The following is a 23,041-nucleotide window of genomic DNA, read 5'->3' as shown; positions in this document are numbered from 1 at the left end:
CAAAGCCAGGGGTTGAGTAGTGAGCACCCCCTGGCACACTGGAAAGTTGGCGCCTGCAGCTCCAGCCCCAGAGTTAGTGCCTATACAAGGAGCCGCATATTAACTTCTGAAGAGCCGCATGTGGCTCCGGAGCCACAGGTTGGCCACCCTGGACCTACACTATGAAACAGGGTTTTTTAAACAAAAAATATTGTTGAATATCCCAATTGTACAGTAACTGTTCTCAAAATAAAGCCAAACCTTGGTATCAGTTGTTTTCAGGAAATCTGGATGCCTTACCCTGTTCTTTGTATAACGGGCTCTGCCTGATGTGATTCCCAGCCGCTGAAAATAAGCTTCAAAATCACTGCCTGATCCCAGTTTGTTTATTCTACATGCAGGAAAGAAAAGGTATCAAAATGAGGCTACCATTAGACCTAGTATGAATGATTATGCAAGGTGTTGCTAGCAGAGTTTCCAAAGCATTGTGGACAAGGCTTCTGACAAGCAAGGTCATAACGGTGTGTGTGTAAGGAGCCTGATGTGAGAGTGCTGTAGAATGGCACCTGGGGCATCTTGGTGATCTCAAACATTAATAATCTACTGTTCACTGAAATCAATTGGGAGACTATATAAAGATGTGTTTATAGGTGGCAGACGACTGTATAATCAAAACCTTGCAAATAGTTTCCATTGCAGAAGAGGCTGTTGCTGGCATTAATTTCAAGTGGATAATGCCATCTGCTGGGCAGATGCGGCAACACAGAGGAAAGGAAAATGAGAACAACACACACAAGTATAAAGAAAAGGAGTACTTGTGGCACCTTAGAGACTAACCAATTTATTTGAGCATAAGCTTTCGTGAGCTACAGCTCACTTCCATTCCCAGTCTCTATTCAAGCCTAAGTTAATTGTATCCAATTTGCAAATTAATTCCAATTCAGCAGTCTCTCGTTGGAGTCTGTTTTTGAAGTTTTTTTGTTGAAGGATAGTCACTTTGAGATCAGAAATCGAGTGACCAGAGAGATTGAAGTGTTCTCCGACTGGTTTTTGAATGTTATAATTCTTGACATCTGATTTGTGTCCATTTATTCTTTTACGTAGAGACTGTCCAGTTTGGCCAATGTACATTGCAGAGGGGCATTGCTGGCACATGATGGGCTACATCGCATTGGTGGATGTGCAGGTGAATGAGCCTTTGATAGTGTGGCTGATGTTATTAGGCCCTGTGATGGTGTCCCCTGAGTAGATATGTGGGCACAGTTGGCAACGGGCTTTGTTGCAAGGATAGGTTCCTGAATTAGTGGTTCTGTTGTGTGGTATGTGGTTGCTGGCGAGTATTCGCCTCAGGTTGGGGGGCTGTCTGTAGGCAAGGACTGGCCTGTCTCCCAAGATCTGTGAGAGTGATGGGTCATTCTTCAGGATAGGTTGTAGATCCTTGATAATGCGTTGGAGGGGTTTTAGTTGGGGGCTGAAGGTGATGGCTAGTGGCGTTCTGTTCTTTTCTTTGTTAGGCCTGTCCTGTAATGGCCCACCTTGATTATCATACACATTGTAAGCAGAGGTTTCAGAGTAACAGCCATATTAGTCTGTATTCGCAAAAAGAAAAGGAGTACTTGTGGCACCTTAGAGACTAACCAATTTATTTGAGCATAAGCTTTCGTGAGCTACAGCTCACTTCATTGGATGTAAGGAGAGTGATCACTTTAGATAAGCTATTATCAGCAGGAGAGTGGGGTGGGGGGAGAGAAAACCTTTTGTAGTGATAAACACCCATTTTTTCATGGTTTGTGTGTATAAAAACATCTTCTGTATTTTCCACAGTATGCATCCGATGAAGTGAGCTGTAGCTCACGAAAGCTTATGCTCAAATAAATTGGTTAGTCTCTAAGGTGCCACAAGTCCTCCTTTTCTTTTTTTAAATTTCAGACTAACACGGCTGTTACTCTGAAACAAACAAGTATATGGAGGAGGGGAAAAGCATGGCATTCTGGATTGGATTTGTTTATTTGTACATGTACATGCTTCTAGGAAATTAAATCTAATAAAGGCCAGCTCCTCAAATGGTTGTAGCTCCATTGAAGCCAATAAAACCATATGTATCAGCCAAGGATCTGCTCAGGAAGTCTGATCCTAGTGCTTACTTAGGTGAGAAACCTCACTGAATTCATGTGAGCAGGGGCTACAGGATTGGGGCAACAGACTTGGGAAACTTGAATCAAGTAACATTAGGGGCTAAATTCCATTTACCTTACTGACATAATTAGTCCCATCTTGTGAGTAAGGATTTAGCCTTGGCAGGCAGGAGCATATAAACAACTGTATAGTTTCCACGGGGATGTTTTAATTTAGATAGCAACATTTACTGTAGATCACCTTGCATATTTAAAGGCATTTAAGTACACATTTGTATATATATAGTAGGTCATGGCCTTTTATAGTCAACTGCATCAAAAAAGAAAGAACAACCCTCCTTCTTAACTACTGTGGTAGTTTCTTTTAACAAAACATTTGTTTATCCTAACAAGAATACAGCACTAGATTGTTTTCCGAAGTGTTATTAACAGGACATTTAAACTTTTGTTTACCAATTGGCATAGGTACCGCCAATGTGGGTTTGTAAAAACATTTCCTAAAGTCATCGATACTGCTAGCTACTCACCTGCTACGAGGCACTTTTGTATGATCACTATCAATGGCAACGATGCTTTTAAAAACAACACAGAGTGATGCATTTGAAACACTGACTTGAGGAAAGGGGAAAAAAACCCATACAGTTTCATAAACTTGCCTGGGATGACTTTTACTTTCTGTTGAGGGGTCCTTTTCAAGCCAACTGTCATAGAGAGACTTGCCTTCGTAACCCTCATCAGGGCTTGCAATCTGGGGAGGCAAAGCACATGCTCGTAATGGAAGTGTTTCCGCTTCCAGTTGAACTTTATCAGAAGAAGATGCATACTGTTAATCTGCATTATTCTTGATCTCAAACGTTAACAAATATGTGGCTTTACGCATGTCATTTACAATCTATGGGTCCCGATCCTGAGCTGCGTACATCCCGCACTTGGAACAACTTGAAGGAGCAGGGCTTCCTGACACCAGCCATATGCTGGGGCTGGCCAGAGCACAGTCTAGTCACTGGTGTAAATTAGAGCAGTGCTGAGGGTTGCTCTGACTTATGCCCATTGGACTATGGCCTTTAGGGATGCTCTGAGTGGCAGCCTGGGATGCCCCAACCACACTCCTTTCCCCTTGGGAATGCCCTCTCTGCTAGGAGCGGGGAGACAACAGCCCTAGCCCACTGAAGGTTCTCCCTAGCCAGGGACGATATTCTCCCCACACAGGTTGAGCCTGCATTACAGGTGCTTTGTGGTACTGGAGGAGTGAAAAGCAGATGCACTGGAAAGCAGGATCTGGACCATAATAATAATAATTTATATAAGGGAAGTGCCTTGAAGTCTTGACTGAGATCAGGGCTCCATTGTGCATAGTAAGAGATAGTCCCTACCTCAGAGTATCTGGAATCTAAATAGACAAGACTGGCAAAGTCTGCGTTATTATCCCCATCATACAGAGGGGGAACTGAGAGATTTTATTCAATGACTTGCCCAAGGTCAAACAGGGTATGCGTGGCAGAGCTGCGACTTGAACCCAGGTCCCCAACCATCAGACTGTCCTTCAAGAGGGAGGACTGAAGATAATCTTGTCCATTTCAATACCTTTCCAAAACCAAAGAGATTTGACAAGCAAAGCTTGCAAAAGCAGCCTGAACTCATTTCCCTGGAAAGCTGGAGATTTCACAAACACAAGAACTACAAAGCTGTGAGTGAACTGTTTCAGAATACTGGAGGGGGTCACTTTCTGCACTGAATAGCTATAGCTATAAAGATATACACTCCAAATTGAAAATCTTTAGGGTTCTGACCTCTGAGATTATGTCTGAAGCTAGCAGAAAAACAAGCTTGTGAAATAACTGCCTGGCTGCTATCACTACCCAAGCACTTTGGTCAGGTTTGGGGGCTAAACTCAAAATGAGACCTCAGCAGGAGCAAGCTGAACTCTACGGTGAAGTGCCCCGTGCTCCAGTACAGACTTTATCCTGACATTATCGGCCAAATCATTACCAGGTAACGTAAAAACCATTTTTTCGTCTTTTCCATAGCACAGGAATAGCTTAATATAACCTAGTGCTTGCAGTGGCTTAAATCCAATCCTAGGCACTCTCATACCTTCAGGGTTGATTTTACATAGTGCAGATGCCGAGTTTGGCAGATATAAACACAGGATAAAAAGTGACGAACAGGACAAGGGAACCCAATCCTGTATTAATGCAAGTGTTGCCAGTGGCTATTAAATTATTCCTGCCTTGCAGTAGGGCCAAAGAGAGAGGAGTAGCTAAGGATCTCAGTTCCATGCTGAGGATCATGCTTAAGCCCATCCCTCCTCAGAAATCTCTACCTCATGCACCACACTCCTCCTTATAACTTGCTCTCTTGAGTGTAAGGGAGATGGGGTAAAGGGGCCTTAAGACTGATTTCAGCCCAGAGTAAAGGATTATGCCGAGTGCATCACCTTGCTTTTACCCATAGCCTCCACTCACAGCTGCACTAAAGTGCAACAACCTACCATACCCTGCTGTGCTTGGGGCTGGGGGGGAAGGATGGAGGGAAATTCAACCCTACACAGAGGGCCAGCACCAGACATAGGTTCCACTTCAACCCTTGTTTTGAAGGATTAGTGGAGACTGCAGAGGTGCAAAGGTTTTGTGCTGTCCCCCTGCATAGGACAGTATTTCAATCCAGGCAAGGACTTGTTGAATCAGGGCCTTGTGGTACATTTTCTTGCTTCTCAATTATTTCCTCAAAGCAATGACATTTTAATTAGCATTTCAACACTAATGAACCTAGTCCTATGCATCCCAATGGTCTATACTTTTGTGGAAAGCTTTCATTGAGTCAATTTTCCAATCACTACTGAAGTTGCTCCTTTATAGCTCAAAGGGAGCTACATGCACTATTATCGAAAGGACAGAAGATCTCTTAGTCTCTCATTGAAATAAATGAGGTCACTATTTGAGATAAATTAAGATAACAAAAATAAAAGATTGGTATTTAAAAAAAGTATAAATTGAGCAGCTTTTTGCAATCTTTAATTTCTAAGGATAACTAGGAGGTAGGTTGTCTGTGCTTGTTCTCTGAATTTCATAGAATCATAAAAATGTAGGGCTGGAAGGGACCTCAAGAAATCAGCAAATCCAGCCCCCTGAGCTGATGCAGGGCCAAGTAAACCTAGCCCATCCCCAACGGGTCTTTGTCCAACCTGTTCATAAAAACCTCCAATGAACAGCATTCCATATTCTCCCTTGGAAGCCTATTCCAAAGTTTAATTAACCTGATAGATCGAAAGTCATTCCTACTATGTAACCTAAATCTCCCTTGCTGAAGATTAAGCCCATTACTTCTTGTCCTACTTTCACTGGACATGGAGGACAACTGAAGAACATATCTCAAGACTGTTATCAGATCTCCCCACTCAGTCTTCTTTTCTCAAGACTAGGCATACTCAGTATTTTTAATCTTTTCTGACAGGTCAGCCTTTCTAAATCTCATCACTTTTGTGCTCTCCTCTGGATTGTCTCCAATTTGTCCACATCTTCCCTAAAGCGTGACACAAGGACTGCAGAGCCTGCCCAAAAGTGGGCCCCTCCCTGCTCCTCCTCTTCCTCCCAAGCCCCACCCTCAACCAAGCCAGAAGCTAGAGCAGGCTGGGAGCTGTGGACCCAGGGCAGGAGGGTCTCCGGATCCCCACAACTGCCTGCGCGCCATGCACGACTCTTACCTGGACCCGGCTCTGTCTGGGGGACCACAGCCTGGCCATGGCAAGAGCCACAATGGCAGCTGTGGGAAGCCACGCCATGGATCCTCCACTTGCCCGGGGTGAGGAGGTCAAGAGCAGCCCCCGGCCCCTGTCCATATTCATCCCCCTCCCCCTGCCCAGGGCAGAAAGGTCTACGGCGCAGCTCCCCACCTCTACCCATGAGGCTCTTACCATGTCCAGGCTGCTGTGGGGATCCATGGATCCTCCTGCCCTGGGGTTGGAGGGTGAAAGGGAGGGCAGGGACATGGGCTGGTGGCTGCTCTCAACCCTCCCACCCCAGTCTGGTGGAGGGTCCATGGCGTAGCGCCCCACCACTGTCCGGGCTCCATGGCTGGGCTCCAGCTGCCGGCCTGACTGGGAGGGGCAAGGCACATGCTGAAAAGTGGGAAGGCCGTGGCCTCTGGTCGCCCCTATTCCATTGCCCTGGGTGTGACGCCTGGAATTGGACACAGTACTCCATCTGAGGCCTCACCGGTGCTGAGCAGAGTGGGACAATTACATCCTGTGTCGTACATATGTCATGCCTGTTAAAACTCCCCAGAGTAATATTAACCTTTTTCACAACTGCATCATACTGTTGGCTTATATTCAATTTGTGATTCATTATAACCCCCCCAGATATTTTTCAGCAGTACTACTGCCTAGCCAGTTATTCCACCCCATTCTTGCTGCCTCCATGCCCTACTGCCTTAAGAGCTCTTCAGGACGGAGATGCTGAGCCCTTAACTGTGACTGTAATGCTAGCAAAGGAATGCAGAGCTCAAAATTACCAGTGAACTGAAAAATCCATTATTCACACAGCTTTACTCGTGGCCACTGGTGGACATTAATGAGCCTCCACCACTTTAAATGAAGATCTTAAAATACATCTGGAAGAAGAGGAGAAGTCCTAAATGAGCATGTAGGCGAAGTGCCTCTGTGCATCTGGTTATAGGACTGTCTATGGCTCTTTGACCTTTGTAAAGATGTAATGGGCTCAAGCCTCGTCGTTTGTTGATTTTCACCAGTCCTGCAGTTAGAAGAATGAAGAAGTGAAAATGTGGCTCTCCACAAGCTACACAAGTTTTTGGCCAGTCCCTCCCTAAGGAATTTAGGAAGGTGAATAACTGCATTAGAAAAAAAAACAGTCACTTCCAGGACATAAAAAGACAACTGCTTTCCTTAGGGTCCGATGAACAGCTTTATTTGCACTGGAGGAATAAATACATCAAGCATCATAATCTTCCGTATCCTCGAGAAGGGTGAGGACATTCTCCAGTTTACTTCGACAAAGCAATCAGAAACAGAGAGAAATAGGAGATGAGCCATTAGATTACCTCGGGGATGGAGACAGCAGAACAGAACAAAAACTGGGGAAACTGCTCTTTGAATGAAGACAAAAAGCAGAGAGAGGAAAAGAATCAGAATAAAGTTCTGTCTTTTATCTACAAACTAATACAAAAAAGAAACCCAGATCATTCCAGGACTGACTTCAAACATGTCAGAGAATAGACAGGGCTTTTCAACGACAATAAATGCATCCCCATGATAAATGAAGTAGTGGAAAACATGAATGAATATAACGTAGTACTGGGAATTCCTTGATACCGAGAGAGCATTCAATTACTGAGTGCTCCTGAGGCCCTTCCTTGTTCTATGCTACACTTATCATAGAATCATAGAATCATAGAATATAAGGGTTGGAAGGGACCCCAGAAGGTCATCTAGTCCAACCCCCTGCTCAAAGCAGGACCAATTCCCAGTTAAATCATCCCAGCCAGGACTTTGTCAAGCCTGACCTTAAAAACCTCTAAGGAAGGAGATTCTACCACCTCCCTAGGTAACGCATTCCAGTGTTTCACCACCCTCATAGTGAAAAAGTTTTTCCTAATATCCAATCTAAACCTCCCCCACTGCAGCTTGAGACCATTACTCCTCGTTCTGTCATCTGATACCATTGAGAACAGTCTAGAGCCATCCTCTTTGGAACCCCCTTTCAGGTAGTTGAAAACAGCTATCAAATCCCCCCTCATTCTTCTCTTCTGCAGGCTAAACAATCCCAGCTCCCTCAGCCTCTCCTCATAACTCATGTGTTCCAGACCCCTAATCATTTTTGTTGCCCTTCGCTGGACTCTCTCCAATTTATCCACATCCTTCTTGAAGTGTGGGGCCCAAAACTGGACACAGTACTCCAGATGAGGCCTCACCAATGTTGAATAGAGGGGAACGATCACGTCCCTCGATCTGCTCGCTATGCCCCTACTTATACATCCCAAAATGCCATTGGCCTTCTTGGCAACAAGGGCACACTGCTGACTCATATCCAGCTTCTCGTCCACTGTCACCCCTAGGTCCTTTTCCGCAGAACTGCTGCCTAGCCATTCGGTCCCTAGTCTGTAGCTGTGCATTGGGTTCTTCCGTCCTAAGTGCAGGACCCTGCACTTATCCTTATTGAACCTCATCCGATTTCTTTTGGCCCAATCCTCCAATTTGTCTAGGTCCTTCTGTATCCTATCCCTCCCCTCCAGCGTATCTACCACTCCTCCCAGTTTAGTATCATCCGCAAATTTGCTGAGAGTGCAATCCACACCATCCTCCAGATCATTTATGAAGATATTGAACAAAACCGGCCCCAGGACCGACCCTTGGGGCACTCCACTTGATACCGGCTGCCAACTAGACATGGAGCCATTGATCACTACCCGTTGAGCCCGACAATCTAGCCAGCTTTCTACCCACCTTGTAGTGCATTCATCCAGCCCATACTTCCTTAACTTGCTGACAAGAATACTGTGGGAGACCGTGTCAAAAGCTTTGCTAAAGTCAAGAAACAATACATCCACTGCTTTCCCTTCATCCACAGAACCAGTAATCTCATCATAGAAGGCGATTAGATTAGTCAGGCATGACCTTCCCTTGGTGAATCCATGCTGGCTGTTCCTGATCACTTTCCTCTCATGCAAGTGCTTCAGGATTGATTCTTTGAGGACCTGCTCCATGATTTTTCCAGGGACTGAAGTGAGGCTGACTGGCCTGTAGTTCCCAGGATCCTCCTTCCCTTTTTTAAAGATTGGCACTACATTAGCCTTTTTCCAGTCATCCGGGACTTCCCCGGGACTTCCCCGGTTCCTCTTATGTATTATTCAAACTCTTAACAGAGGGGCTTTTTCCAAAAAAGGCATGCTCAGGCCTCTCAACCATCTGATGGTATTTAGTTGGAAGTTACCCGGCTAAACACAGATGCCTAACTTAAGGTGTGACGTAAAATGGTGGAGGCATCACTAACAATGTTTTTCACTCAAAGCATTTTTGGTCTGTTTCTCTTCACAGATGGCTCCCTGGGTGAATGAGGAAAGGGAGGAATCCTAATCTGTTTCTTTCAGCAGTAGGAGTGTTTGCAAGTGAAACAGCCTTTCCTTCATTGTGTGAAGTGTTACTGCTGTGCTGATAATCTCACAAACATTTCCCTTTCCTCCTCAAAAGAGAGAGAGGAAAAAAAACCAGGAAGAGGTGAAAAGGGAGGGGAACGCACAAGAAGGAAACACAAAGTTGAAACAGTTGAAGATGAAGAAGCACATAGTCTAGAAACCTTGTGCACTATTTTGTGCATAAAGGAGTATGATTTACGCTTGAGAACAACCCAGACTAGGAAGAGTCTTTCATAGCAGGGGACACTAGATATCTCAGTGGGGGTCAACTTTTTGTGTCTGTGCCAATAGTTGACATCCACTGCAGGGACCAATGAGTGGGTGATCTCAGTCCAGTTCCCAGTGAACAGATGTCGAGCAGAAATGTCAACGACTGGAGATGGAAAGTGAATTAACCTATCTGTCTCTGGAGGTGGTTCAAGATGAGGCACTTTGGTGATAAACTCCACTATTCACAAGCCCAGAATTCATACAAAAGACACTTGTATGGCAAGATGAAGCTTGCTCTATATATTTGAAAACTGTCAGTTCTCATTCTTAAATGAGTAGAATGAATTCTCCTGAAGAGCCACATTTTATATGCATTCAAGGAGAAGCAGCATCCTTTAATGTGCCTGCCATCTACAGTAACAGAAGATCTAATGAGCATTACTAAGAAAGAAAGAGAAAACGATAGCGATCTGGGACATCATTTGTACAAATTGGGTATATCTGACCCATTGGAAGAACAATTTAATCCTTTGATAAATACTGAGGTATTTTGGAGGGGGAGTGAGAAGAGAGTTAGGGGGATAAGATGAAGAGTAAGGAGGGCACCAAGCCAATTTCTTTTAAATCTTTTCCATTTTCAGGATTTCTTTTTAAATACCATTTTTAATTCCTTCCAGCTTCCTGTCCACTTGTCCAATAACTTAGCTTTTAGTGGGTTGACTATCTTATTCTTGGTGTTTTAAAAATATACACTGTAATATAGTTTTGTTTGCTTCAGTAATATTCTTGATCCTTCATAGACCACTGAAGAGCAACTGTGGGCCTGGATCATCTCTTAATGAATGGAAGATTTGCCATTGACGTCAAGGGGAGCAGGATCAGTGCCTCTGCAGGCTACAAACTAATCTGCAGTAAGTTTGTGACTTCAGTTATCAGAAAGTCATATGTAGCAAACACTTCGCTTTTGTACCTCTTCTGTCAGATTATACACCAATTTGTAGAGAAGGGGGCTGCAGTCAACTCTTAAAGTGTAGTTGCCTGAAAACCAAACACAGACAGGGAAATCTTTTTATACATGGCTTTGACTCCCTGCTAATGGACCAAACCCTGCTGTTCTCACCTGGGCAAAGCTCTCATTGACTCCAAGAGGAGTTTTAGCTAAGTAAGGACTGCAGGTCTTGGCGCAAAGCAATTACAAATACAGATTGTTTAGTTAGATTTACAATACATAAAGCACTTCTCCTAAACTCATCTTTGTCACAGATTCCAAATACAATCATAAAAATTAGACCTGGCATTGAGCCTCAAGCTCAACCCACCTCCCCCCCCAAAAAATTACGCCCTCACCACATATACCAACCCCATTCGGTTCTTTCCCTAAAGCCTGTGTGAACAGATGCACCCTGCAATGTGCCCTGAAAATCAGCAGATCTGTGCTATTTTGGATTGGGAGGAGGGAAAGCAAGTTCCAGTGTGGAAGTCTCCTCACAGAAGAAATCCTGCCAACAGCTGCTTTTCTCCTATAATGAGGGATTTAGCTTCTGTCTTATAATGAATGCCTTTGCTGACCGCAACTATAGCAGTGAGATATTAGGAGAGAGACCAGCTCTCAAGTAAGCGATCCCCAGACCTTTTAGAGCTTTATATGTAAAAATTAAGACCCTAAACTTCATCCAGAAAACAGCAGTGCTCTGCAATCTGCATTGGCTGCTTGTCGTGTGCTCGCCACAAAATGTACTGCCTAACAAGCAGGTGTCTGCTCCCATATTCTGCACCACTGTTAGTTTGCAAGTTGATTTAAGTGAAGATAGAACATACTACAGCAAGCCAGTATTCAGGTGACAAAGGCATAGATTATGGCAGCAAGGTCCACAGCCAAAAGAAACTGTCACTATCTTCTAACCAGACAAAAGCGCAAAACGGCCTTCCTAGAAAATGTTAGATGATCATCTAACATCAGCTGAGAGAATCCAATCATACCCACAGACAGTAAACTCTAGCAACAAATGGTGGGTACATAGGGCTATATAACAACTCTGCTGTATCTGATAGTTTATGTTTTGTTAGAACTGTTAGCAGATTTTGGTAATATTTTAGAGCAGTTTATTGTTTCTGGCTGAACAGACAAATGAGATTCACATTAAAACTAGTCAGACAACTACAATAATGTAATAATGGAAAAGAACCCGGGGTTACATTAGCTAGCATAGCCAAGGAGTTTGTGTATCTAGCCATTGGAAATTAGATGCAAGGCAACGTTCGCAAAGGACACCAACCATTTTCTGTGTGAAAGGACAATGAATAAGATAAATGTGCTGTACTGAACTTGGCATAGTGCAGAACGTACCGTGATGTACTAACTGATTCCTCCGAGGAATATAGATGCTATCATACCATGGGGGATTCAAATGCCTGGTGTCAGGGGAAAGAGGGCTAATGTACTTAAAACAGTGCACTGAAGCTTGGCACCAGTTTTGTTTATTATAGGTTTCACAATGCTTTACTTTCATATTTCGCTTTGATATGTAAACAAAGGCACTACTGCATAATCAAGACTTGGAAGCAAATTGGCACTGCAACAGCATGCTGGCTTCAAATCATCTCCAATAGATGTGTTACAATACACACTGTGAATATGAAGTAGCTGATAAAGCTATTATTTCAGCAGCAAGATCTTCTGTAGGCGTGAAATATAGGCTAAAAGTCTGCTCTACTTTTACACAGCATGTAGGCTGTGTAATTGAAGGAACAGCTCTGATTTCCGCCCCCATCCCCAATTCTTACTGAGCATTTAGAAAGCAGATTTTGTTTTTGTTTCCAGTCATTGTGTGGTGAAGAGAATTCTCTGCTGACCCAAACAAAACTGAGCTATTAAACATTCATGGTGAAACCTACTTCACTCATGCAAAGAAACCAGAGTAATTGGGGTTTACATGGACAAAGTTTAGATAGAATGTGGCACCCTCTAACAAAATGAGGCCACGGTGCAGCACAGCACCCACTCTCCCCTGGCTGCTACCCCGGGGATGGAATGGTAGCTGCAGCCCCAACAATAATCACTGGTGTCACTGAACACTGGGATGTGATGGGGTACTGACGTCATCACCCTGACTTAGATCACGTGGCGGGAAATAAAGTCCAGTTTCTTACCAGCATTCCTGTGCCAGAATCTTAATATGTCATCTGCAGCACTTGAGTGGTGAGGTAGGGGCAGCTGAACCATGCAGCTGTGGATCACTCCCCCTCTGGGCCACTCTCAACCTCCCCTTGTTGCTGGCATGGAGAGCCCACCCCAGTGCACACAGCCTATGCAAGGGCTCTCCTGGCACATCTCTGCACAGACAGAACACGTGGCATAGCTCATGGCAGGGGTCTGTGGCCACAGGGTGAACTCCATCCCCAGTGAACTCAAAGCTTAAAGCGATAACATGAGTTGTCTTGTGATACTACAGTACTGTACCATGAGACATTATACCATAACTCCATTGAGTAAAAGGAGTCAGTCTGGTACAGTGAACATTGTCTTCCATAAACTACATAGCAAACTGGATATCAAACCAAACGTAGTGATGAAATAGATTAAAACCAAGTTAAACTGCTGAACTCATTATAATATCAATATTAAGCCCTGACCTTTTCAGGAGACATATTTAAGGTATATTTCTATAATCACCTGCCTTTGGCGTAAAGATCTCTCCCCGAGTACATAGCTCATGATGGTGCTATTTGCTGTGGGAAACTAGTATGAGAACCAAGTTGGATTCTCTCTCCACTCTCCTCTAAACTTGCCTCTGCCCTGTGCATTCTCAATATCCTGTTATGTACCTTGCATCACAAATCCTTGATGCAGTAATAAATATGCAACAAAATGTTAACCTACATCTAGGAAGCCAATAGACAAAAAAATTATTAGACACACCTTCTATAGAAGAATCTGTGTTGATGTAAGCAACGGCTCGTTCCTGAAGAACTTTAGCATTCTCCTGTAGTTGTGAAAAGGGAAACATGTTTACTTTACTGATAATATGTGATCATGTAATGTTGCAACATTAATACTATAAAAAACAAAGGGGTTCTGGACCAGTCCAGGTGAGAGGTACTATATAAATGCCTAACTATAGTAATGAATAAGATTGGCCAGTGGTCAGGGAGTGTGAAATTCAGCTGTGCTAGCTGTGGTGTTTTTAAAGTTGATCTTCAAACCATTCATGAAATATTAGAGGTGCCAGCTGCACCTCCATCAGAAAGAAGATGCGGGGCTGAGGCTATTGGTGGTATTATTATAATTGCATGGTGTCACCACAGGACAGAATTAAGCCAGTATGGGTGCCTTAATTGTGCATTTCCATCGCTTGACTTGTCTGGATTTCTTTCAAGATTAAGATTAATTCTGAATTTTGTGGGTTTGCAACACTTGGTTTTGGGATAATTACAATATCCCTCTCCTGTGTCTTACCCTGAATTACTGATATGAGCTCTCAGCCTTAACTCCATTTTAACTAGAGCTGCTGAAATTTAGAATTTCCGTTCCACAGGAAACTCTTACATTAAAAAAAAAAAAAACCACACACACAATCTGAATTGGAATGAAAAGACAAAAGGTTGAAGTTTCACAAAAAAAAAAATTTGTTTCAAGTAAATCAAAATGTTTCATTCTCATTTTGACTATTTAAATGTCGCTATTTTTATTTTACTAATTGGTTTTGAAATTGGTATTCTGATTGTAAGTGGTGATTTGGTACTCAGTATTCTACTTGGTTTTATAATTGGTACTTGGCTTTGTCAATTGATATTCTATCTTTTTTTCTTTTGGTAATCATTCTATTTGGTAATTTTCTACTGAAAAGTAGTATAGTATACAAATGATATAAGAATCAAATGTAAAAATAAATATATTATAAAATAAATGATCTGATGGAGGATTTCCCCAATGGTGTGTGTGTGTGTGTCTGAGAGAGAGACAAAGTGTCTGTATAAAAAGAGAAAGAAAGGGAAGGCCTGAGCATGTATATATATTCACTAGCCACTTGATTTGAATGAATCATTTCATTTATGAACAGATGTTTCCATAACTAGGGGGTACTGATACATTTTTGGATATTGTGTTCACAACCCTCACCTAATGAGCAAAGGGTTAGTTTTCCTCAAGACTCAGTGGATGAAAGATTGTCCAGGTAAATAACTGCAGAGGATCTTTAATGTGAGCATTGACTAGCATATCTAGACTCAGAGTCTAATCCAGGATTCAGAGGGAGAGAATGGATGGCACCAAAATGAAACTAAAAGGCAATGAACTAGAGACACTGGGGCTAAAGTCTGAGAGGTTGTTAGGGTCCAGAGATTCAGTATGACTCTGCCATTGGGTGAACAATGGATAACTGGGTATTAAATTATCAAACCAAAAGTACCTTAGCACAATGATTCACAAAAAGAAATTCTATTATATGCCTGCAGAAACAGACGTGCTTGATGAGAATTGGTGTTTTTTAAATGTTTTACATTCACTGGAGCTCAGTCCTGTTAGCCATGAGTTTTTATGCTTCTTACTGCTGGAGTTTAGTTGGGATGAATATTTACTCCCCAGAGTTTAGTTTTCCTCGAGTCAATTGGTGTTACACTTAAATTTTGGTTTTCTTGTTAGTGACAAAACTTCCTCTGCATTAAGCAGAGTGGGCAGGCGAGTCGATTTCAGTTGAATATTGGAAAATGTACTTGTGAAAGAAGTTCAAGGGCAGTGGGAGCCTCAAATTTGCCATCAAACAGGAAAACAGGATTCCTTTGGACATTAGGAATAAACATTGTCCATTGTCATTTGTCACAGTATTCTATGGTTTTTGGTTTTGTTCCAATGGCAGCGCAGGGGGATGGGCTAGATAACCTCTGGAGGTCCCTGCTAGCTGTACATTTCTGATTCTATGAATGTAGGCACATGAATTTAAATGTTATACAGCAGCATAAAATAGAATATAGTTTTTTAAATGAAAAGTTATTTTGAAACAAAAAAAATATCAAAATGTCTCTAAATAAATTGTTTCAAAATGAAATTTCATCAAAATCAAAATTTTCCCTGCCCACCATTTTTTATTTCAACAAACCAACATTTTCCAATGGAGAAAATTTTCCACTCTAATTTTAACCTCGGGTTTGTCAGTGAGTTAAGATAAATTTTGATTAAGTCCTATATTTCTTAGTAGGACTGACCAATCCACTTGCAGCATAAGAACTGAGGGCCAGATTGCCTCGCTCATGGTGAACCCCTATGAAGAGTGAAGTGGGAGGAAAACCCCACAGATTCCCCTCTCTCTGCTGGAGAGATGTGGGGAAACTCAGAGTCAGGCAGTCTGGGCTCCCACAACTGAATTAGCCCTGGGACTAGCACCCAAATCTCTGGGACCCACAGGAGGCAAAAGCCATCCACAAAAAGATGTCTGGCCCCTTTCCTTTGCAAAGGAAAGTTGAATTCTACAGGCAGAGGGCTCTGTGGATGTCTGTGGATCACCAGGGCATGATCTAACTTTCAATTTGTAGAGGCCATTTTGTTTGCTGAAGAAACAGATTTTCAAGCAGGACAGCAATTTACCATACTCTTCCTTGGTGTATTTGATTCAAAGCTGACAGTCCTGTGGTTTTTAAATCTTAAGAGGAGCTAGTGCACGCAGACCATTGTTATTAGTTAGTTAGCATTTATATTAGGGTAGTGTCCAGGAGCCCCAGTTAGGACCCTGCTGTGCTACAAACAACTGCGCCCTGATCCTACAATGGGCTCTGTATAGACAGACCCCCCTGAATCTGCATGGAGCTCCATTAATTTAAATGGGGTCTGTCCACATAGACTCCATTGCAGGATTAGGCAATATAGGCAGACATAGGCCTGGACATGTTCATCCGTCATGCTTTTGTACTATTCTTTATTTACCTCAGCCCACTCTGTGGAACCTAATAGTCCAAATTCTTCTGCATCCCAGCTAGCAAAAATAATAGTTCTTTTAGGTCTCCAACCTGTAATACATAGTAGAATTTGACTTAAAAGAGAAAAATTGTAATAGAGACTGCCACAGTTGACTGAGTCACTTAAATAAAAATTAGTACATCATGGAAAATGATGTATAATATGTACCAGTGAAATTTTTTCACCCCAAATTCCGCAGATTAGCACATCCACTGCAATATTTTTATTGTAAAGACAAAACTCTCAGAGCACATAACATTACACAGGCAAGGACAGCAGAAATTCAAGCAACTCACATCATATGTGATGTTAAGCTCATTGCAGATATATATGTTTAGGAGCTCCCCCAGTTCCTCACTCACATGCACGTGCACACACATATAAGAAGTTGCAATGCCTATTATGTGAAATTCAACCCTATGCATAGGGCAAACATAAAGTCTATGCATCTGCTTACTGGTAAATTCCACGCTATTTATCAAAATAGTGTTTTTCATAGCACTTGTGTTTCGTCTTCTCCATTTATAACGAATAAGTTACCTTCCATTGCCATTTTGCCGAAACTCCGAGCAACTTCTTGAAGAACAGCTGTGCCAGTGGTTGGATCAATCCCACCAAATACCCAGGAGTCTCTATGTCCTCCCAGAATAATATATCTGTCTGGAAACAAAGATACAGAATCAGTCTTTAATTCGGAATACATTTGGGGTACCTATAATTCAGTCTTTCCCTTTAACCTCATTTCCCACCTTCCGAAACCACAATGAAAACTAATTTCAGTGTTTTAAAAAGCCCAGCCTATTAGCCCTGCTGACCTTGTTGCAGTTTACAATCTGACACAAAAATGCTTTTTTATTTTTTTTTCCGGTTTACAACCTTTGTACCTACATAGACTTGTTTTAAGAATCTTTTCATCCCTTATCTTGGAACCACTGTTAGAATAAAATTACCCGGATCTGTTTGCTCAATGACGATTTGAGCAATTTTAGACTCTGTGCTTTTGAGATGGAACCCAGATGTAGAATTCAAATCAGAACACAGAATTAAATACCAACTACCCCAAAGTTTGTATCCAGGGTTTCAATTTAGGCCACTATAAAGACACAAGCAGCTGAGAAATGTGGATCTAGACCTTGGTTCATATCCTGAATCTCCAAAGTTCAGGATGTTGTGGGATCCAGCACTTTGTTCAGCTCATCACTTTGTGTTGCACTAGAATATGCTGGTGTAAGACTGTATGAATGATGTGTTAGAGACCCTATAGAAAATGAGATATCTTGTGCAAGGCTGTCCCAGTGAGCTGTTTATTGTAGCATTCTTATGTACCACTTATAGATCTCTTTGCGGGAACACTGTGATGGGAGGGACAAGATGACCTAGTAAGTCTTTTCCAGTTTCAAATTCTATCTGATTATCTCTGAAAAGCTAAACCTCATGCCACCTAAGAACATCTTCACCAAATGCAAAAAGCTCACCTGGTTCCTCTGCTCCACTGATAGTGCCGATAACATTGTAAATTCGTGTTACTTTGTTGTGAGTGTGGACATGCATTCTGACCTTTCTGAAACAAAAGCAAAATGAAGTCGTGATCCATGACTTGAGGAGGCATTTGCTAGGGTTGGAACTGTGATAGATGAACCAATTTTCAACATGTTTTACAAACACAGTTAGAACAAGCTCTTGTACATTTACAATAGCCATTTAAACACCATAGTGGAATGAGGCTGGATTAGCATCCACAAAAGGGTTGGGTTGTAGCCTATCTCCATGTAGAGGGGATGAATTGTATTTCAATCACCCATTTAGTTCCCCAAAATAAATGGAGTTTTTGCAGCGAGGAATGAATTAGGCCAAGGTAAGAAAAAATATGTTTCGATATTTATGATTCTCTTAATGGCGAAATTAATGAGAGGACTAGTTACCATTGTCAAACTCTCAAGAAAACACCAATTGAAACTTAAAATATAAAAGTTGAGAACACAGTCTATGTGTACAATTTTATCGTTAAAGCTTTAAGATTATAATCCAGCAACACTGGTCAACCAATTCGCAGCTACTTGCTATGTGACCTTGGCAAACATCTCAACTTCTGTATAATAGGAATAATGAAACCTTATCTCTGTAATAAACTGTTTTGCAATCTATGAATGAAATTACTTATACATGGCCAATGTGCTAAACATGATTATCAGTTTACAGGATCTATACCAGGGCTGTACAAGTTCCTTATTTTTATTTGAAACTGAAGGATGACAAGAAAAATTCCACCAAACACACCAATTCCTAAACTTTCAAAGTTCTTTATGAAATTTGTCACAATGGTTTCAAAGAGAGTCATGCCAATAATATCTCCTTGCAATACTTTTAAGACAGGGTAGATTAACAGCAGGCCCACAGATCATGCTAAAAACAAAAAGTAGTATCTGAAAGTATATTAAATTTTAGCCCAAATGATTGGACAATATTTAATTATGGGAATCTGTTTTTAAAAATTTCATAAGAACATGCTGCTTTTCTTTATAGAAATATGATGAGTAAGTTTAATTATATGGTAACTGGAGAAACAGTCATTAAAATTGCATGAAACAACTGAACGGTGAAAACATTTGAATAAATTGAGTATTTCTCCAAGAACATTACAACAGCCGATCAAAGTGATCAAGCTTTGCCAGACCATTAAAAAATCATTCATTTATTAGAAACTCTGTAAAAGACAGGGAATATTCAGTCCTCTCTCTCTTTGTGAAACAAAACACACATTTGTCTGCCCTGGGCAAAAATCCAACAGGGTCTCATTTGAAGTTATTTTCTCAATGGCAAAGCTCTCTAGCTGTCAAAACCAATACCTTCTTCAGCACAACTAATCAATTTTTGCCCAGAAGAGAAGCTAAGCCCAAGGCCTTGAGCCTGCAAAGAGTTGGTGCACAAGTGCTTGCAGGATCAGTGCCCGGAGCTTGTAGTACAGTGAAACCATGGGAGCTTAGAATCATAGAATATCAGGGTTGGAAGGGACCTCAGGAGGTCATCTAGTCCAACCCCCCGCTCAAAGCAGGACCAATCCCCAATTAAATCATCCCAGCCAGGGCTTTGTCAAGCCTGACCTTAAAAACTTCTAAGGAAGGAGATTCTACCACCTCTGAGTAACCACCACTGGGTAACGCATTCCAGTGTTTCACCACCCTCCTAGTGAAAAAGCTTTTCCTAATATCCAACCTAAACCTCCCCCACTGCAACTTGAGACCATTACTCCTTGTCCTGTCCTCTTCTACACTGAGAATAGTCTAGAACCATCCTCTCTGGAACCACCTCTCAGGTAGTTGAAAGCAGCTATCAAATCCCCCCTCATTCTTCTCTTCTGCAGACTAAACAATCCCAGTTCCCTCAGCCTCTCCTCATAAGTCATGTGTTCCAGACCCCTAATCATTTTTGTTGCCCTTCGCTGGACTCTCTCCAATTTATCCACATCCTTCTTGTAGTGTGGGGCCCAAAACTGGACACAGTACTCCAGATGAGGCCTCACCAATGTCGAATAGAGGGGGACGATCACGTCCCTCGATCTGCTCGCTATGCCCCTACTTATACATCCCAAAATGCCATTGGCCTTCTTGGCAACAAGGGCACACTGCTGGCTCATATCCAACTTCTTGTCCACTGTCACCCCTAGGTCCTTTTCCGCAGAACTGCTGCCTAGCCATTCGGTTCCTAGTGTGTAGCTGTGCATTGGGTTCTTCCGTCCTAAGTGCAGGACCCTGCACTTATCCTTATTGAACCTCATCAGATTTCTTTTGGCCCAATCCTCCAATTTGTCTAGGTCCCTCTGTATCCTATCCCTGCCCTCCAGCGTATCTACCACTCCTCCCAGTTTAGTATCATCTGCAAATTTGCTGAGAGTGCAATCCACACCATCCTCCAGATCATTTATGAAGATATTGAACAGAACCGGCCCCAGGATCGACCCCTGGGGCACTCCACTTGACACCGGCTGCCAACTAGACATGGAGACAGTCTCCAAGAACTGACTTAAAAGGACACTGTCAAGTAGGTTAGGGTGTCAAAAATCCCATGAATAAGTATGTCCTCAAGAAATGTGATTAGCAACTTAATACAAGTTTTGTTCATTTTCATATTGTTTTACCTCTCATTATACAGTTTATTGCTCTCCAGTGTGCTCAAAACATTTTGGATCAGATCCTCAAAGGCATTTAGGTGCCTAACTCCCACTGATTTCAATGGGAGATAAAAACCTAAGTATCTTATGGATCTAGGCTTTTGTCCCTCTGGAAGGGGTACTACCCCCTTAAGGAATAGTCTGGCGCTTATAGCTGAAGCAAGTCTGGGTACTTTCAAGGATCCCTCTGCCGTAACCTGGCCTATTTAAACAGGAGGAGGAAACTAGAAGGCATGCAGCTTCAGAGAGCAGAAATGATATACTTAATGAAATATTACTGTTAACTGATTTGAAACAGTTGGGTGTAAGCATAGTAATAGCATGGACTCAGTGCATGTAGGGATATTGGCCACTGAGCTGGCAGACAAAGTGGCAAAAAATGCTGTCAAACACCAGTAAGCTGATTTAGCGATCCCTTTAAGAAAACTGGAATTTAAAAATCTAATTAAAAATGAGTTTAAGAGAGGAATGGAAGGAAATATGGGAAAAGAAACGGATGGAAAAATATTCCGTGAAATATTCCCTAGAGTTGAAAATGCTGATATACTCCACAGCCCTGAGAGAAAGAACGAAGTGGCTCTATTTAGAATTTTAACTGGCCATTGTGGCTTAGATAGTAATTTGTTACTAACAAACATAAAGATAGATAATGTGGGACATGCAAGATCCAGGAAACAATTGATTATCTCCTTTGGGAGTGTGAAGAATGTATCATCAAAAGGGGGTATTTATATGAAAAACTTTAAGGCCTCTAAGTATCAAAATTCTCACTGCAGTGCCTATTAAGAGCATCAGGAAAATGAGGCCCTATTAAAAAATACAGCAATATTGCAACTCTTTAAAGAATATTGGAAAAGGTGAAAGACTGATTCACAAGTGAGTCTGCTTTGTCATAAACATCAGATGAAGAAGAAGGAGGAGGAGGCATGCAGATTGCAATGGGTCTTGGTCTTTCTCTTAGGGTCTCGGGGACTAGCGTGACCAGGCCCAGAGACTTTATTTGCTGACTCTCAGTTCAGGAGCTCTGAACCAGGGCGCCACAGTAAGGGCCTTATGAACTTTGTTAAGATTGCTCCTTCCCTGAGACCTTCTTAAAGGGGGCATCTGTTTTATTAGTTTGTTTTGGCTTCCCCTTGCTTGGATCCTTTACAGTCCCCTTTATCGCAAGTGTCAAATTTGTTCTGTTGACATTTTTGTTTGTATGCTTTCTAAATCTTCAGTAAGTTTTAACATACACCCGAAAAAAAATTCAATTAATACTTCAATTTTTAAAATTTAAACATGTCCTTGCAGTGTTGGAAAAAACACATCATTATACCCTCCTGTTCATGATCTTTCAAACCACCTCCTGTCCCACTGGCAACGGAATACTGTCCCTTTGTCAGTCAATGACAGCCACATGGCACATTACCATAGTAATGCATTTTTTAGCTTCATTTAATGCAGTTTAGTGGCTGGAAGCTAGGAAAAGGAAGCATCACCATGTGACCAGATAGGTCTCTGCAGACTATCAGCTCCATGGCCCATGGTTTGTGACCCTCTCTGATAGTGCCAGAGAGCCAGAAAATGAAACTGACCAGTTTTGTTTCACTACACAAGCTGAGTGAAGTATTAAGAGCAAATGTAACCCATGCACCCTCTTGGTGTGGTGTTCTGTCCCATCCAAGACCACTTAGAGAGAGTTAAAAAAATGAGTCTGCTCTACAGCCTTAGCTAAAAGCTACTTGACTTTTAGCTCATGCAGTAAAGGCTCATGCACTAAGCTCCAGAGATCACCGGTTCAATCCCACGCACCGATGACTGAGGTCTGTTGGCATTACACAAATACAGTACTGCAAACCCCAAGCATTCAAAAATCATAGGTCACAGCCCCAAAAATATGAGTAGATTTTTTTAAATTAGTATATTTTGGGTTCTTTTTATTTGTCTTCTTAGGTTCACATTTCCAAGCTTTCCTTTGAAACTAGGAAGGCTAGAAACTTTGGAGAACAGCTGATCTGTGGGCCCCAGTCACGCCCATACTCCATAGCTCTAACTCCAAGGGATTCTCATAGAAGGCTTCCATGGGACTCGGGAAAAGGTGAAGGCAAGTGAGCCACTGCAGAAGTTGTGCTCCCTTCAGAAACAGAAGGGAAGAAAAGGGCCCAGAAACAGAAAGGGTTTAAAACATTTGCTTTTCACTTGACAGTGGAAAAACAGTTAATAAAAAGGCTAGTTACAGTCGATCAGAGTTAAATTTTGAAAGTGTCAAGAAAGTGTAATAAAAGACCTGAGAAAGGAGATATGCATGGCCTCATTCAATGACTGTTGATGTCAATGGCAGTGTTCTCATAGTCACCGAGCAGGCCCATTGTTTTAACATTTTATCTTTAAATCCTAAAGATTCTCATCCAAACATACTGCTCATTTCAGAGGGAAGTTAGTTTCCCCTCTGTCATAAATATAAAGGGA

The 23,041-nt window shown here is 42.1% G+C and overlaps 1 protein-coding gene across 3 annotated transcripts in view; it reads right to left on the bottom strand.

Annotated features, from left to right (window-relative positions):
- The window catches only part of NAALAD2 (N-acetylated alpha-linked acidic dipeptidase 2), a 50,195-nt gene that overhangs the window by 13,672 nt on the left and 13,482 nt on the right, over nucleotides 1-23,041 (bottom strand). For all 3 annotated transcript variants that reach the window (XR_007355455.2, XM_048842017.2, XM_048842031.2), the window contains 7 exons: nucleotides 17,898-17,983; nucleotides 16,963-17,082; nucleotides 16,390-16,472; nucleotides 13,393-13,456; nucleotides 10,444-10,511; nucleotides 2,771-2,862; nucleotides 280-370 (listed from right to left, as the gene is read on the bottom strand). Coding sequence is in view for 2 of the 3 variants with exons in the window: in XM_048842017.2 (XP_048697974.2) it covers nucleotides 280-370; nucleotides 2,771-2,862; nucleotides 10,444-10,511; nucleotides 13,393-13,456; nucleotides 16,390-16,472; nucleotides 16,963-17,082; nucleotides 17,898-17,983 (604 nt within the window). In the remaining variant the exon portion in view is untranslated. The remainder of the gene's footprint in view (nucleotides 1-279; nucleotides 371-2,770; nucleotides 2,863-10,443; nucleotides 10,512-13,392; nucleotides 13,457-16,389; nucleotides 16,473-16,962; nucleotides 17,083-17,897; nucleotides 17,984-23,041) is intronic.

Source organism: Caretta caretta, chromosome 1 (genome assembly GCF_965140235.1).
Source record: "Caretta caretta isolate rCarCar2 chromosome 1, rCarCar1.hap1, whole genome shotgun sequence".
NCBI classification, from domain to species: domain Eukaryota; kingdom Metazoa; phylum Chordata; order Testudines; family Cheloniidae; genus Caretta; species Caretta caretta.
The sequence above is the reverse complement of the archived record's forward strand: the minus strand, read 5'-3'. Positions and strand labels throughout refer to the sequence as shown.